Source organism: Fistularia commersonii, chromosome 14 (genome assembly GCF_037954325.1).
Source record: "Fistularia commersonii isolate RoL2024-O1a breed Wild chromosome 14, RoL_Fcom_v1.0, whole genome shotgun sequence".
In the NCBI taxonomy this organism is placed as follows: domain Eukaryota; kingdom Metazoa; phylum Chordata; class Actinopteri; order Syngnathiformes; family Fistulariidae; genus Fistularia; species Fistularia commersonii.
This window is the reverse complement of record NC_141297.1, coordinates 4,863,409-4,881,117: the sequence shown is the minus strand read 5'-3', so window position 1 is coordinate 4,881,117 and position 17,709 is coordinate 4,863,409. Positions and strand designations below refer to the sequence as shown.

The 17,709-nt window shown below is 42.0% G+C and overlaps 1 protein-coding gene across 1 annotated transcript in view; it reads right to left on the bottom strand.

The window, feature by feature from the left end:
* The window catches only part of LOC147227005 (uncharacterized), a 37,327-nt gene that overhangs the window by 13,387 nt on the left and 6,231 nt on the right, over positions 1 to 17,709 (bottom strand). Inside the window, exons 7-21 of the mRNA XM_086159978.1 lie at positions 17,290 to 17,587; positions 16,390 to 16,530; positions 15,158 to 15,283; positions 14,206 to 14,284; positions 13,922 to 14,042; positions 11,307 to 13,104; positions 11,025 to 11,192; positions 8,447 to 8,620; positions 7,588 to 7,634; positions 7,289 to 7,356; positions 3,656 to 3,872; positions 2,896 to 3,040; positions 2,158 to 2,479; positions 1,618 to 1,764; positions 937 to 1,262 (exon numbers count right to left, since the gene is read on the bottom strand). Of these exons, the coding sequence (XP_086016104.1) occupies positions 937 to 1,262; positions 1,618 to 1,764; positions 2,158 to 2,479; positions 2,896 to 3,040; positions 3,656 to 3,872; positions 7,289 to 7,356; positions 7,588 to 7,634; positions 8,447 to 8,620; positions 11,025 to 11,192; positions 11,307 to 13,104; positions 13,922 to 14,042; positions 14,206 to 14,284; positions 15,158 to 15,283; positions 16,390 to 16,530; positions 17,290 to 17,587 (4,177 nt within the window). The remainder of the gene's footprint in view (positions 1 to 936; positions 1,263 to 1,617; positions 1,765 to 2,157; positions 2,480 to 2,895; positions 3,041 to 3,655; positions 3,873 to 7,288; positions 7,357 to 7,587; positions 7,635 to 8,446; positions 8,621 to 11,024; positions 11,193 to 11,306; positions 13,105 to 13,921; positions 14,043 to 14,205; positions 14,285 to 15,157; positions 15,284 to 16,389; positions 16,531 to 17,289; positions 17,588 to 17,709) is intronic.

Sequence of the window (17,709 nt, the reverse complement as noted above, 5' to 3'; positions counted from 1 at the left end):
AATGTAAATGACTGTTGAAAGTTTGCATTGTAGTTATTTAATAAAAAATAAATCATTTTTATTGCCTAAAATCTTTGTGCTGTGTTTATCATAATTATAATAAACTAACTCAAGGGGACGGGGGTCAATTATTCAATGATCATGACATTTCCAAGCAATTTTGATACCAAAATTCCCAGTATCGCCCACCCCTAGCCAACACAGCACTGAACTAATGCTGTGGCCGGGTTTCAGCAAAAACTACTCACAGTTGAGTGAGAGCAAAGGAGCAAGTTACTAACTGAAGAAATAAAACAAATTAAATACCAAAAAAAGGGAGGGGGATGTCTAGTCTTCTACTCTCACACTCTCCCCTCCAAAATTTAATGGCACCCTGACATTATGACACTAACGTTATGCAGCAATTGTCCATTGCATACAGGAAGGTCACATCTAAGTAGGAGTCAGAGTTCAACAATGTCCATTAGGATGCATAGCTGTTGCCACAGTAACTCATATTGCAGGTATCTCCTATTAATGCCATATGCTTGCAGCTGGTGTTATTGTGCACGATGACAGTCCACTGCTACGTCCATCACTAGCACGGGTATCTGCATCCTCTCTGAGTAAGGTATTTTAACATAGTTCAGACCTCCTGTTTAACATAAAGTACATTAGTCCTCAACTAATGCCAAGATTCCATTCCATGTTTTAAAACTACTTCAAAATATCACAAAAAACAAATTTTGTAGTCTTCATATTAATGAAAAATCTGAATTGAACTCACAACTTTACGGTCACATTTACTCTTAAACTCTACCAAATGTCTTATTCAGATGCCACAGTGGGCTGTCCTAACTGATGGTAAGTAAACCTTAATTTAGGTTTTCTTATTCTGAAAGGATTCTTTTTCTGTTTGACAGGTGACTGTTCATCTCGGTCTTGATCACTGCTCACAGGTTCAGCCTGATGATCCGGGTCAGCACGTTGCAGGTGTTCATTCTCCCGTGTTTCCGCATCCTCCTCGTGTTGATCCTGCTCTTTCTCTGGATCATCCTCACGCTCCAGATACTGTGGTACTGCTGGAACCTCTTCGGGTTCATGTTCAGGTCCCCTTGTCTGCTGACGCTGTGCACTCCATCCCTGGTCGTGTGCTGGCAACACTGCAACTGCTCTCCAGTCATCCTCCTCCCCTGAACTGTGATCTTGCTCAAGCTGCTCGTGTCTTTTGTTGTTTTCTTGTCGTTTCTTTCTTGGTTCTGCATGTGAGTTTTCTTCATCGACTGGCAAGAAGTTACACGGCAGCAAAAGATTCCCGTGGACCACACGGATTCGTCCTTTTCCATTGTCTGGCTTAATTTCACACACTGGACTGTCCTTATATTTTTTCTGTGTCACTACAAACACTTGATCCTCCCAGAATGACCTTAGTTTTCCTGGTCCTCCTTTTTCATGTAAATTTCTGACCAGCACTCTGCATCCTGGGTCCAGCTCTGCACCATGGATTTTCCTGTCATATCATGTTTTTCCTCGCCCGCTCTCTTCATGTGCTGTCTTTGAGGCAAGTTTGTATGCATCAGCCATGCGAGTCCTCCACCTCCCAGCATAGTCACTGTGCGACAAGCTTTGATCTTTCACCGCGACGTCAACCATCAGGTCAATGGGGAGTCTGGGGTTTCCCCCGAATAACAGGAGGTAAGGTGCGTATCCGGTGGCTTCGCTGCGGGTACAGTTATAGGTGTGGACTACTTTTGCCAGCGATGCTTTCCAGTCTGCTTTAGCTGCCTGCGGGAGGTTTCGGAGCATTGCCCGCAATGTCCTATTAAAGATAAGATAAGATAAGATAAGATAAGATAAGATAAGATAAGATAAGATAAGATAAGAACAACTTTATTAATCCCGAAGGAAATTGTTGTGCCAGAGTTACAGAAAATATAACAGTAATAAGTAATAAAAAGAAAAAGGCAGAATTATAAAGTGTCTTAGTAAACAAGTGATAAAAATATAAGTGTCTTAGTAACAAGTGAGGTAAGGAGTGCACAATAGTATGATAAAAAGGAAAAATTGTAGTGTAGCTGTTATGAAATGAAATATTGCACAGCTCTGAATATTGTACAGTGAAATGAAATATTGCACAGTTCTTTGTTTTTTTGTTTGTTTTTTTTTAAACCGCTCCACCTGACCATTCCCCTGGGGGTGGTACGGTGTTGTCCTGGACCCTTTCACTCCAGTATATCCTTCTAGCTTGGCAAATAGTTTGTTTTCAAACTTCCGACCTTGTCGGGTAGGAAAACCAAATCTCAAAACAAAATCTCCAAAGATTTTCTCAGCAGCTGTTTTGGCACTTTTGTCTCGGCAGGGGTAAGCCTGGGCGAACCGCGTGAAGTCGGCCATGACGACTAGGATATAGTCATATCCTCCCTTACATTTTTCTAGATGCAAGAAATCCATAGAGACCAGCTCAAAGGGGTAAGTGGTAGTGATGTTGATGAGTGGTGCTCTGGTGGGTTTGTTAGGGCGCTTGTTTTTCAGACAGCTGCATTCTTTTGTTACATAGTGCTCAATCTGCTTCTGCATATGAGGCCAATAAAAGCGGTCCTGGGTGAGGGTCAAAACTCTCCACCCCTAAATGGCCCATGTCTTCATGCAGTTCTTTGTAAACAAGCTTGTGACATTTCTTAGGCAGGAGGAGCTGAGACCCTTGTTGGGTGTTTTCCTATTCAGTAACCCATCCTTGTCCAAGTGCAGTTTCTTTTTTTCTCTTAACAAGACAGCTATCCCCTTATTGCGGGCTTGTTTTCCACTTTTTGGCCAGTGGTTGGTGGTGACATACTTAAGCACTTCACCGATTACAGGGTCCTCCTGCTGAGCCTGTCTTAGGTCTGCTTTTGGAATTTGCACCACAGATGTCCTCACCTCATCCCTGCTACAGCTGTTGAAATGGTCAGGGGACACAGCCGAGGCTCACCTTTTTGCAGCTGGACGCCCAGAGCCTCAGTCACACCGTTCACTACCTCAGGTGTCACAGCTTCTGTGCAGGTCCGGATGTACTGCTCTAAATCTAAGGGCATACGTGAAAGACCACCTGCGTCTCTATTTGCCCTGCCTGGTCGATACATAATGGTGAACTAGAAGTCTGCGAGTTCAGCGATCCATCGATGGGTTGTAGCATTGAGCTTTGCAGTTGTGAGCACATATGTCAGAGGGTTATTGTTGGTGTAAACAATGAATGGGGGTGAGTAATAGAGGTAGTCTCTGAACCTCTCACATATGGCCCACTTCGGGGCAAGAAACTCCGGTTTCCCCGAGTGAAGATGGTAATTCTTTTCTGGGACACTCAGAGTTCTTGATCCGTAAGCAATCACAACCAGCTTCCCACCCTGTCGCTGATATAGCACAGCCCCAAGTCCCTTCACAGTGTCGCGTGAAGGGCTGTTCAAAATCCAGATATCCCAGAACTGGAGGCTGAATGAGGAAGTCAACCAGATGACCAAGCACTTTTTGCAGGTTTTGTAGTGGGCAGACTGAGTTTAACTCCAACCCATCCTGAAAAGGGGATTGAAGTCTGGTTTACTGCTCTTCCATCTAGGACGCCCGGTCAGATTATTCCGGTTAAACTCCTTACACTGGCGTGTGGAATGTTCTGTTGTCTCCACTTTTCATGTATGAGGCAAACCTGTGTCCCACAGTGCTCTGGTCTCTACGCCTTCCAGTAGACAGGAAATAACGTGCTTCTTCCCAATTAGGTTGAGGAGCTGCTTCCTCCGTTTTGGGGAGAGGAGGCTGATGTTGACTGGCTCATTTCTCTGGTCTTGACTATTAACTGCCATTTTTGTTTCCAGGTGCTTTATACTGTCTGTGATGAGTCTGTACGTGTCTTGTCGCTGCTCACTCTGGAAAGGTGTGTTTTGGGGGTAGATTACTGTGCTAGACAACATATCAATCTGCTCTGCTCTGTCTGTGGGTTTGCGTCGAGCTCTGCATCCTTTTGACAGGTGACCACTTTGGCCACATTTAAAGCAATGATCACACTGCTCTCCGCTGTTTCTGTCCTGACAGTCTCTGCAGCCTTGCTTCCTTGCTGTCTGACGTGGCCTGGTGGGTCTCTGCGACTCCTGAATGTCGCCTTTAATTTCAGCAATTTCTTCCTTTAACTGACTGATGATCTCAAGAAGTTCAGTTTCTTTACGGGTCACTGTTGGTTGTGTTTTAAATGCTTTATTCATTGTTGAGGTGAAGCATGATTGTTCCTGTCCAACTACTGCACCAATTATTGTTTCATGGACTGGCTGTGGCTCTACCTTGACCTCTCTCTCCCTTGGTTCTCTGCTGTTCTTCTTAAATTTCTGTTGTCTCTCCCACTCAAAGCTTGCTGTTTCATTAATCTTAGATATCAGGACATCATCAGTGATGTGACAACTTTTTATTTCATACTTCACACTGTCACTGATTAAGCCTGTGCTAACAGCTCGCAAGAACTGTTTCTGTATTAGTTCGGCACTATACTGTTCATCTGTACCTGGCTCTTTGGATGAGGCTAACCAAGACAAAATAGTAATAAAAGAGGTAATAATAGAAGTCTCTCCATCAGCTCTGTCGTCCTGAACAGAAAATTCTGTGGGGACTCATTACTTTCTTGAGTGATATTTATAAGATGATGATGAAGATCGAACTGTCCTCCTTGTAATGTCCCTTCAGGATGGTGCGAAGTTGTTGGAGTGTGAGGTCTGTTTTGATCTCTAACATGTCACGAAGGCTTAAACCAGGACTGATGGCTCGGACAACGGCTTCAATAATTTCAGCTTCCCTGTGATTTCTTTTCAGTCCTATTTCAATTTGATGAATCAAGTTTGAGTATGAAAGCTTGTCTGTGGAGGTTGTCCGTCATCCAAGTCATGCTTAATTCTTGTCAAAATCCAAAATTTCTCTTGAAAGAGCTCCAAAATTGAAGATGTCGATTTCATAGATTTATTGCAAAAAAAAAGAGGAAAAACTCAAAATATCACTGTTATTTGCAGTGATCAGAACTTATAATTTGCGGTCAACAAAAGTACGACGTACTCTCCTGTCTTCCCTCCCAGACAGCAGGTGAAACAGGTTTATATAATCAAGGGGAGCAGAGTGCATCATCAGCACAAATCAGTTTATCAAAATAAAATGTAACCAAGACAAAATAGTAATAAAAACAAGAATACAATAATCAATATCAGTTCATTATTATCATTATCCATAAATCAGTTCATGGCTCTGACAACAGCCATAGTGGTGGATGTGGCGATCCCAAGTAACAGCAACATCAGGAAGAAAAGAACACAAGACGCTGAAGAAATTGTGTGTTTGTACCTTGAATGTTGCTCACAATGCTGCCATTCCTGAAAAGACTGGATATGCCTCCTTCTGCTCAAATGTCTGAGTTCCCAGATAGAAGGTGATACCTTCCAGCATGTAGGCTATGGATGAAGTTGTCTGGGATGAACAGCAGCATCAAGGTGAGAGCTGCAACCAGAGTCCAGGGGAGGAGCTTCGTGAGTCCATGACAACCCAGAGCCTCTACAGTCATGGAGTAAAACCCTCAGACTCAAGGTTTTCAATTCATGGACGACAGCAGGAAAACTATAGTTGTTTACGCCTCCGGGAAAGAGCTAAGTCTGCCCTGACTTGAAGCTCAGACTCTTGTGCTAGCATCGGCATCAACAAAATAAATCTTTTTAGTCTCATTTCTTCTCATGTTTTTTTTGTTTTGTTTTTACTGCAACAGAGTTTGTTTTCTCAAAAATCACTCCCTTGCTCAACGTTAAACATTCCTTTTGGGAATTCTGGATTTGAGTATGTAGTTGCACCATGTTCTTGCCATGAGTAGACATGCAGCGTCACAAGTTCATCTGTAAATGTTTAATAATGGTGGCAGATGCACAGTGTAACTTTCAGTTAAATATTTCACTGGAAAAGAGATGTCGGTGAATAATTGGGAAAACAGCCAAAACATTTATATTGTTTGTGCGTGTATTTTCTCTTTCAGATACACCTTATTGTCATCTCTGCTGTTGTGATGTTAAACCACATGGCAGCACTTTGCTGCTCCAGCAGGAATGTCTACAGGTACCTCCATGACAACGGTCAGAAGATCTATGGAGGATCTCAGTAATACGGGTACGAGGCTCATCCTTGTCAAATCTTATCGAGGCAACTGGACTCGATTTCTTCTCTGTGGGGAGTTTTAAGTACATAACTGCTCAAGTTGGAGATTGGTCCAAGTTGAGATGGCTTTTCTTTTGTTTCATAGCAACATAACAAGCCATCTCAACTTAGAGCATAAACAAAACTGCGCATTATTATGTTACATCATCCAATGAAGTTATACTTATTTGTACAATATAGGTGCTATTTGCCCTTTTCTAACATAACAGAACATAACCCATGCACTGTGGGTCTTAAAGAAACACAGTTTCAATCCTTTGTATGTGTGAAACATATGGCAGTATTGACAATACAGTTGACTTTGATAGAGTGCTATAGTGGTCTAGAATAGACAATATCATAATCTTCTCTATTACACTATCAAAAAATGAAGGAAAGAAATCCCTGCACGAGCACCAAAGTAGAAACCAACACATGGTCAAATGAATATTTCGATATAATGTTACCAGGAAGTTGATGGTTTATACTTTCTGAAATTAAATAAAGAGGCCCTCAATTTTGTCACTTCAGTGATACATACAACACAACATCAGACAAACTTGACAACTGCATGTGTTCTGGTCGAGGGAGATACCGAAAAAGACAGCATTCATACTGAGTGTTGGGATATAACAGCTGAGTTGCAAAAACTGATGTTCAGAGTGAAGACTCTTCCCTCCTGCAATCAACATAGAGACACCGAGGAACCAGAACCGATTCTAAACCCAGGATAAAGAGATTCAGTAAATGCGGTGTGGAAGGTGTGGAGGTGAATCAGTTTGTCAGAAGAGACGCTGTAGAAGGACAGAATGCCAGCAGGACAGTCTACATACACTGCAACTCTGTTAGAGTCAACAGAGGACGAGATAGTTGTCACTGTGTTATTGTGACGGACTTTGTAACCACTGGCAGAGCAGAACAGATTCCAAGACTGCTCGTTCCATTCAAACATGTGCCTCCACAATCCTTTCCTTCTGATTCCTCTGTAAGTCACTGCTACATGAACACTTCCTCTCCACTCCACCTCCCAGTAACAGCGACCAGTCAAACCATTTCTACACAGCAACATAGGCCGCGGGTCAAATCTTTCTGCATGATCAGGATATGGTTGTTGTTCTTCTACACCCGTCACTGTCCTGTTGTCAGACAGCTTCAGACGTCTGCTTGCAGTGTTTGAGTCCAATGTGAGTTCACACCAATCTGATAGAGAATATAAGACACAAAAATGATGAATCATTTGAATAATCTGTAAGATTCATTTTCCTCGAAACCCTGAGATGTGACTCTCTGTAAAGTCGAATGATGTCCACGTTGTCAGTCATCTACTGTTAACCCTGATTTAACCACGAAACACCTCAACTATCAGCTCTACGTTTCAGTCAAAGCTGATTGTGTTTAATTGTCATGAATCAAGAGAAAATCCACACTTACACTTCCTCAGACCAGGTTTTAACCTGTGCTCTCCACCATGGTCCACCCTGGAGGAAGAAACACAAGAATCTGATCACCTGTTTTTCAATACTTGTTTTCTCCTTTTTTAGCGGTGAAACCTAAATACAGCCACTATTTCAGCTTTGCAAATAAAGGCTTCATATCTGGACCTGCTGATGTGAGGGATCAACACAGCAGTGTGTTTTTATTTAGATCAGGTAAGTAAAACTCAAGGATTGGGGGCAAATTCTATTCCAGAACCGCATCTCACATGGCTACTGGACTTGAATTTCTTCACTTGAAGATGTTTCACACTTCATCTGAGAGGCTTCTTCAGTGCTAATGACCTGTGGAGAGTTTGCAAATTTAACTGCCACGTTTTTGGGTTTTCTAGGTTATGGTGGCTTGTTATTTAAATGTATGAGGTGATCGGCAGAAACTCCGAAACTTGGTCGAAGGGTGTTCTATGCTAACGTGGCTGCCGTTCGTTGGGACACAAGAGCAACTTTTCTGGGATTACCTGGATTGGAGTGTGAAAAGGTAAAGTTAAAGGACTGAAACCTGTTGGAACACATGAACTGAGGCTCATGCAGAAGTTACTGGGGTTCTGGTGGTGAATCTTTCCTGGCTGTTCAGAGGGTGCATGATGAGGTGGATGAAGGGTGAAACATCTTAAAGTAAAGAAATTCAAGTCCAGTTGCCACAACAAGAAGATTTTGAGAAGAATTCACCATGACCTGGATGACTGAGAACCTCTCAGACATTTGAAATCAAATATTTCCATATTTATGTTAATTCTTGTTGAAAACTGTGGTTTTATGTTTATGCATCTGCAGTATTTAAGTTCTGGAATTCTTACATGAGCGTCTCCAGCCTCCAGTGTGGATCCTCCAGTCCAGCAGACAGCAGCTTCACTCCTGAGTCTCCCGGATGGTTGAAGCTCAGGTCCAGCTGTCTCAGATGGGACGGGTTGGAGTTCAGAGCTGAGGCCAGAGAAGAACAACCTTCTTCTGTGATCAGACAACCTGAGAGACTGGAAAGGAGACATTGAAGATCATCATGTGACGAGAATAATCATAGAGAAATATATAGCAGTCTTAAAATAAAATAGATGCTTACTGACCTGAGGGTTTCCAGGTGACAATGTGGACTCTCCAGTCCAGCAGACAATTGCTTTACACCTGAATCCTGCAGGTCGTTGTTACTCAGATCCAGCTCTGTCAGACTGGAGGACTGAGAGCTGAGAGCTGAGGACAGATGTTCACAACTTCCCTTTGACAGGTTACAGCCCATCAACCTGAAGAGATATTTAAATAATTATACCAGACTGTGGAATGTTAGTTTTATCGTTTCTTTTAATTATGGTTTTCCTGCACAAACTGCGTTACATTTTGTGCTGAAAAACATGAACTAGATTCAGGGCACTGGTGAGACAATTATGATAGTCTATCTAGCGATCTGTTCTGCAGGCACCTGGACCTGAGCAAGATGGGCACATTAAACTACTTTTTTTTTATATATTTTTTGTCTGAGCTATTCCAGTCTCAGGTCATTGGTGACATGATTATGATAGTCTATCAAGATATCTGTCAAATTGTTCAGCCAGGATCCAGCCCTGTTTCAGCTACGTTCCTTGGTTAATCTTGTCACATGACTCCATAGTTGGTATTTCCAGATGACAGTTTGTGTGAATCTACTCGGGCTTCTGGGACGAGACGAAAGAGGAAGGGAAGAGGGTTCCATCAGCATGAGTTCCCTGAATGTGTCAGTTCTACTGAAAAGATGTTGAGTTGCAGCAGAGGAACCTGTGTATTTAACGTGGCTTTCTTTGATCAATTTTTGTAGCCAGAACATTTTGCTTGATTCTAATGTGCTCTGAGAGAAATGCTGTTTGTACAACAAGTTATTTAGTAACATTAGATTCATGCCAGCGAACCACCAACAAAACCTTTCAAGAAATTAGAGACAGCATTTTCATTTCATTGCCTTATAGTAATGTTACTTTGAATATAATTATAATTTGGAGATTTTTTAAACAAAATATGACACTGGCTAATAATCTCATGAAAAATCTTTGTCATGTAAAAAAAAAAACGCTATATAGTGACCTCAGAGTTTTCTATTTCTTTTGCCATCCATCATTTGAAAAAAAAAAAAGATCACTGACCAGCAAATTCAGTATAACCTATAAATGTTAAGGTTGTAAAATTTGAATCAGAAGTGTATATGAAGTTTGAATACAATTCCATTTACCATAATAGTCTTCACAAAGACCTTTTTCAGTTTCTCAAATGGCAATATGTTTACCTGAGAGTTACCAGGTGACAATTTGGACCCTGAAGTCCGACACACAGCCGCTTTATCCCTGAATCCTCCAGCTGGTTGTTACTCAGATCCAGGTGTCTCAGACTGGAGGACTGAGAGCTGAGAACTGAAGACAGACGTTCACAACTTCTCTCTGACAGTCTACAGCCACTCAGTCTGAATAAATACAATAAATGAATAATTATACTTCACATGATAATAGTCAAATTTTGAATTTTACATAGCACATTGAATAACTTTGAGTAACATAACTTGAAAATAAAGCTACAAATTTGTGGCAACTTATTTTAAAAAGTATGTGACATTGGAAAATCCTTATCAAGAAGGCTATACATTTTCAGACAAATTTTATTCAGACCTGAGAGTCTCCATGTGACAATTAGGACTCTGAAGTCCGACACACAGCCGCTTTATCTCTGAATCCTCCAGCTGGTTGTTACTCAGATCCAGGTGTCTCAGACTGGAGGACTGAGAGCTGAGAACTGAATACAGACGTTCACAAATTCCCAGTGACAGTCTACAGCCATTCAGTCTGAATAAATACAATAAATGAATAATTATACTTCACATGATAATAGTCAAATATTGAATTTTAGATGGCACGTTGAATCACTTTGAGTCAGTAACTTGAAAAGAAAGCTACAAATTTGTGGCAACCTATTTTAAAAAGTATTTGACACTGGAAAATCATCATCAAGAAGAATTTATACATTTTCAGACACATTTTATTCTGACCTGAGAGTCTCCAGGTGACAATACGGACTCTCCAGTCCAGCAGACAACTGCTCTAGACCTGAATCCCGCAGGTTATTGTTACTCAGATCCAGGTGTCTCAGACTGGAGGACTGAGAGCTGAAAACTGAAGACAGACGTTCACAACTTCCCTTTGACAGGTTACAGCCATCCAGTCTGAATAAATACAACAAATCAATAATTATACGTCACATGATAGTCAAATATTGAATTTTAGATGGAACATTGAATCACTGAGTAACATAACTTGAAAATAAAGCTACAAATTTGTGGCAACTTATTTTAAAAAGTATGTGACATTGGAAAATCCTTATCAAGAAGACTATACATTTTCAGACAAATTTTATTCTGACCTGAGAGTCTCCAGGTGACAATGTGGACTCTGAAGTCCGACACACAGCAGCTTTATCCCTGAATCGTCTAGCCGGTTATTACTCAGATCCAAGTGTCTCAGACTGGAGGACTGAGAGCTGAGAACTGAAGACAGACGTTCACAACTTCTCTCTGACAGGTTACAGTCACTCAGTCTATGAAAGAATCAACCAGGAAAACAAATGCCTTTGATTATTCATATTTGGATTCATTTGGATTTATAAAAGGAAATTGAAATTCCTCACAAACTCAGCATTTCATCCACTTACTCAGATTTATTTGAAGCCTTGACCACTGGCAGTAACCTCAGAAGAGCCTCCTCTGAAGCAGAGTATTTCTTCAGATCAAACACGTCCAGATCTTCATCAGATGAGAGTAGGATGAAGACCAGAGCCGACCAGTGAGCAGGAGAAAGATGATCTACTGAGAGACATCCTGATCTCAGCTGCTGTTGGATCTGTTCCACGAGTGAATGATCTCTGAGTTCATTCAAACAGTGGAACAGATTGATGGATTTCTCTGGAAACCAGTTGTCACTGATCTTCTCCTTGATGAATCCAATTGTTTTCTTTTTGGTCCCTGAGTGAGGTTCTTTCTGAGTCACCAATCCAAGGAGTTTCTGATTGGTCTTCAGTGAAAGACCAAGGAGGAAACGAAGGAACAAGTCCAGGTGTCCATTTGGACTCTGTAATGCCGCCTCCTCAGCATTCTGATAGAAGTTTAATTCAAGTTGACTCTTATGAGAGACTTTAGACATCCTTGATGTTTGTTTTTTAGGGAGCAGATTGATACCAGAATTGAAGAAGGTCAGATGGACATGAAGAGCAGCAAGAAACTCTTGAATGCTGAGATGGACAAAGCAGAACACCTTGTCCTGGTAGAGTCCTCTCTCCTCTTTAAAGATCTGTGTGAACACTCCTGAGTACACTGAGGCTGCACTGATATCCAAGTCACACTCTGTCAGGTCTGATTCATAGAAGATCAGGTTGCCTTTCTGCAGCTGCTCAAAAGCTAGTTTTCCTAAAGACAAGATCATCTGTTCGCTCTCTGGATTCCAGTGTGGATCTGTAGCAGGTCCTTGATTCAACTTGGTGTTCATCAGTTTGACCTGAACAACCAGGAAATAGATGTACATCTCAGTCAGGGTCCTGGGCAGCTCTCCTCCCTCTCTGGTCTTCAACACGTCCTCCAGGACTGTGGCAGTGATCCAGCAGAAGACTGGGATGTGGCACATGATGTGGACACTTCTGGAGGTCTTGATGTGTTTCATGACTCTTTGGGCCTGCTCTGCATCTCTGAATCTCTTCATGAAGTACTCTTCCTTCTGGAGGTCTGTGAATCCTCTGACCTCTGTCACCATGGCTACACACTGCGGAGGGATTTGATTGGCCGCTGCAGGTCTTGTGGTGATCCAGAGGCGGGCAGAGGGAAGCAGATTCCCCCTGATGAGATTGGTCAGCAGCACATCCACTGAGGCGGACTCTGTAACATCAGTCAGGATCTTGTTGTTGTTGAAGTCCAGAGGAAGTCGACACTCATCCAGACCGTCTAAGATGAAGACAACCTGATATTCTTCAAAACGGCAGATTCCTGCTTCTTTGGTTTCAGTGAAGAAGAGATGAACAAGTTCCACCAAGCTGTACTTTGTCCCTTTCAGCACATTCAGCTCTCTGAAGGTGAATGGAAACAGGAACTGTATGTCCTGGTTGGCTTTGTCTTCAGCCCAGTCCAGAGTGAACTTCTGTGTTAAGACTGTTTTCCCAATACCAGCCACTCCCTTTGTCAGCACTGTTCTGATTGGTCCATATCTTCCTGGTAAGCCTTTAAAAATGTCTTCTCGTCTGATGGTTGTTTCTGGTCTGGTTGACTTCCTGGATGCTGCTTCAATCTGTCTGACCTCATGTTCATCGTTGACCCCTGCAGCCCCTCCCTCTGTCATGTAGAGCTCTGTGAAGATGTCATTGAGAAGAGTTGGGTTTCCTGCTCTGGTGATCCCCTCGAAGATACACTGAAAGTTCTTCTGCAGTCTACACTTCAGCTCATGTTGACACTCAGCAGCACGAGTTCCTGGAGAAGAAAGAGTCATTGTGGTGATTGTCTGTCATTCAGGTCTTGTAATCCACTTGTCACATAAACTCATTGTCTTCCTTCAAAAATAACCTCAAGACCCACCTCTTCCAAACCACCTACAACACCTACAGCTCTTCCCATTAACAATGTTTATGTTCTATGTTTTTTTGTCGTCAACTTGTAAAGCGTCTTTGTGTACCATGAAAAGCGCTATACAAATCGTATGTATTATTATTATTATTATTATAAGGAAAACTGAACTGAAGCTCTGGGCCAAGGAGATGACCTGGAGATGATTGAAAGGCCAAAAGATAAAGCTGAATGTGTGACAAAAGCTAATAAATACTTTGTGAACAAGCAGAGACTCAACCTTTCCAGGAGATGGATAAATGGACAGTCAGATGACTTCATCTTGGATGAAGAATCTCAGATGAAACCATGATGAACAACAAACTGGAACTGATCAGAACCAAACAAAGCAGGTCCAGTGTCAACTACTCTAAGCCAATCACAAGATCAAGTTTGGTGATCTAAAATGTGTTATTAGTCACTGATGTTTTTCTCTCATATTCTAAATAAAAGTGGGCCAGTCTTTCTGATGAGAGCTGAAGCATCCCCAGGTGACCTGAAGCCAGTCCAGATGTCTCCAGGTTTCAGAGACAATCTAAATACTTGAAATGGAGATGAGGTGAATCTCCAGTCTTACTGCTCTGCAGACGATCAGCCAGCTCCTCCTCCTTCATTCTCCTCAGGAGGTGCAGTGTGATCTTCAGAAAGGCCTCCCTGCTGCTCTTCCTCTTCTCTTCATCTTCACCCACCAGCACCTCGTCGTCCTCAGTCTGACTCCAGCAGCTCTCTGGGTAATCTGTAGTCAGGAGCCTCTGGACTCTCTTCATCTCCTTCCTCACGAAGCTGATCATGTTCTCCTCCAGCAGCTGGAACAGGGTTGAAGGTCAACATGAGCAGTAGAAACACCATCAGATCTTTTGTGGTCCACTGAAAACCCTTGGGGTCTACAGAGTACAGCACTGACACTGTTGGGACCAGAAGGTCACTTGAGTAGCTCTGCTTGACAGTGGTGTTTGTACATTTACATACCATAAGTACAGAGTCCAGGTGTGTTTGATGCTGCTGGACAGACGGACCACTGAGAACATCTGACTTCAGCTGATCACCTCTGAGGGGAAAAGATGGAGACCACGAATAAGACTCTCACAGAGTGAAAGGAAGTGTGTTCTCAAATCTAACCACTGAAAGCTTAAACACTTCAACCAATTTGAAACATTCTTTGTGGCAAATGTAACTAATCTTTCCACAGAATGTAACATCACTCTCTGGACAACAGGGGGCGCCAGGTGACGAAAAGGGCAGGACCTGTCCTGTAACGTATGTCATATTTTTCTACACGGATCCATTGGATGAAATGCAAATTGGTCGGTGTTAGAGTTTTCTCTCTATATTCATCACTATGTTATTTCGACTACTCACATGAAGACAGCCAGACGTGTGAGCACAAATGGCCTTTGTCCTTAAACAGGAACCTACACCCATGATCGAAAATTCATATCAGCATAAAGGTGTTGCAGCTCAATGGTAGAGCGTATGCATGAGGTCCTGGGTTCAATCCAAGGCTCCTCCACTGTAAGTCGCTTTGGATGAAAGCGTCTGCCAAATGACTGCAAAGCAAATGGGAACCTACCCCCTGAATAGGAACCTACCCACCTGAATGTAAACAGGGATTACCCTCTCCCTGTATACGATATTGTCAACAACACCAATACACTTTCATGCAATAAAAGTTCTGTCACTTGTCTGTGTTATTTCTTGTGATAACCTCAGTCTCCTCTTTACAGGCTTCAACTTAGACTCGTCCGAATTAGAGTTACTCTCTAACAGTCGGAAATTGCATTTGAAATTGAAAATTGCAACATGAGTGATAAACAGTCATAAGATCATGACAGAGTTGGTAATATACATATCTTAGAATATAGAACAAAACATAGAAGGCAGTTTGTCGGGAGGTCGAGCAATTTAGGTTTTTAAATCTGACCTTTGATCAGTGGAACGTCCACCTTTGAAGTTTATTGGCCAGTCTATCGAACGGTCACTTCTGAGGGACACACAGCTGGGTCCAGGTCCAGATCCACTGAGAACATCTGACTTCAGCTGATCACCTCTGAGGGGAAAAGATGGAGACCACGAATAAGACTCTCATAGTGTGAAAGGAAGTGTGTTCTTAGAACAATGAATCCGGGTTAAATGGTGTTCTCATTTCCATTTCAAGTTTTTTTTTATTGTAAAAGGCCAAACTTGGATTATTTATCAAACACGGTATTGTGTTAAAATCTTAGCATATTAACTGGACTTTGCCATTTTGAAGACTTCTCCCCTAATCCGATTTCCCAGTATTTTTCTCAGTTTCATGTTCTCAGCAAAATCTTATTTTATTTCCCTTCTTGGTTTCTTGCCTTCTTTTTTAGGGTCTGAACCTTGGGTGGATTAGACTTTTTAGATTCCTATGGACTCCCTGAGTCTGGGACTTAATGTCATTTCTTTGTGCTACAGATTTGTCTTAAACCCCTTTGGTAGATCATCTAGAGCCAGCATTTCTGGACCAAATCTTTTATTCCATCTCTGACCAGGTATCTTTGATTCTAAACTCTTTCATAGAACTTGACAATAACTGAGAGGTAAGGATATGTACAGCCTTGGCTGAATAAGAACATCATAGTTGATGAACCACAAAATTGTGTTACAAAATTTAATTTGCATGAAATTTGAAAAAAAATAGCATGAAATTTGAAAAAAGATTACAATCCTGCAATCTAATATCCTTACACCTCACTGTCTGATTGACACAAATTTTACTTCTCCTACATCCTGATAGAATCACTCCATCAGTAAATGCAATAAATGTGTCTGACAACTGAAAGCTTAAACACTTTCACAAATTTAAAACATTCTTTGTGGCAGAAAGTTACTGATCTTTCCACCGAATGTAACACCACTCTCTGGACAACAGGAAGTGCCAGGTGACGAAAAGGGAAGGACCTGTCCTGTAACGTATGTCATGTTTTCTACACGGATCCATTGGATGAAATGCAAACTGGTCAGAAACTGAGAATTTGAATTTGAATGTATTTGAAATTGAAAATTGCAACATGGGCGATATACAGTCATAAGATCATGACAGATTTAGTAATATACATATCATAGAATACAGAACAAAACATGGAAGGCAGTTTGTCTGGAGGTCGAGAAATTTAGGTTTTTAGATCTGACCTTTGATCAGTGGAACGTCCACCTTTGAAGTCTATTGGCCAGTCCATCGAACAGTCACTTTTGAGGGACAAACAACTGGGTCCAGGTCCAGATCCAAGTCCAGGTCCAGGTCCAAGTCTGGATTTGAGCTGCTGCTTGGGGCTTCAGCACAACCAGATTCAGATGATGAATAATGATGGGGGAGTGACTTTTGCTCATTCAAGCTCAGTCATCATAAAATGATCAAAGTGATTTGAAAACTGGCCTTGAAACATCAGGATAAAATTCACTCAAACTTAGAATATTATTCATGAGCAACAAAATGATCAGAAATAACAAATACATCAATCATATGCAATGCAAAATTAAATTACCAAAATCTACGTTCACAGCAATAAAACATTTGAACAAACAAATTATCATTACATCAGGATCAAACATAGAAGGTTGTTTGTCTGGACTTCGATATTCTTTGGTTTTTAAATCTGACCTTTGATCAGTTGAACATTCAGTTTTGAATAATATTGGCCGGTCCATTGAACGGTCACTTCTGAGGGACAAACAACTGGGTCCAGATCCGGGTCCAGGTCTGAGCTGCTGCTCAGGACTTCAACACACAGAAGTGAGAGGGTGAATAATGATGAGCTCTGACATGGAGATCCGTCACAGACAGTTGGAGATCATCCTCTCACCTCTGAGCTTCAGTCTGGACATCATCGTCTCCATGCAGAACGATTTTAGATGGTGGGACTTCCCCCTCTCTGTGCTCACACTCATTCATCGTAGAGTCTAGACGTGTGTAAACACACACACACAAACACACACACATACACACACACACACACACACACACACACACACACACACACAAAACCATTAAACCACTAAACATAAAACAGCTTCAATCTTTGCTCCTCCAACCTGCTCTCCTCCACCTCATCCATCCAAATGTGCACCAGCAGATCCGTCATTGTGATAATTGTGTGAGTGCAGAAGCTACTGAGATTCTTTCTGACCATCTCAAGGAGGTACTCAAAGTGCTCCTTCTGCCACCCAATAATGTCCCAAGCTGTGTTCAACAGTTCTTCCACACCTGCAAACATCTTGCCCTGCTCCTTTTGCCTCCATCCTGTGACAGTTTCCGAGAACTTTCTCTCGCCCACCCAGGTGTCCTTCACCGTGGCCTCTCCAAACTCCTCCCAGACCTGGATATTTGCTCCTGGAGCCAATGAAAGTAATCACCACTTCTTGCTCGGTCCGGACGAGGAGCAAGTTAACATGCACACAGTATTCCTTTGTCATTTCAACATGCTGCACCCAAAACCTTTGCAGATAAAAGAC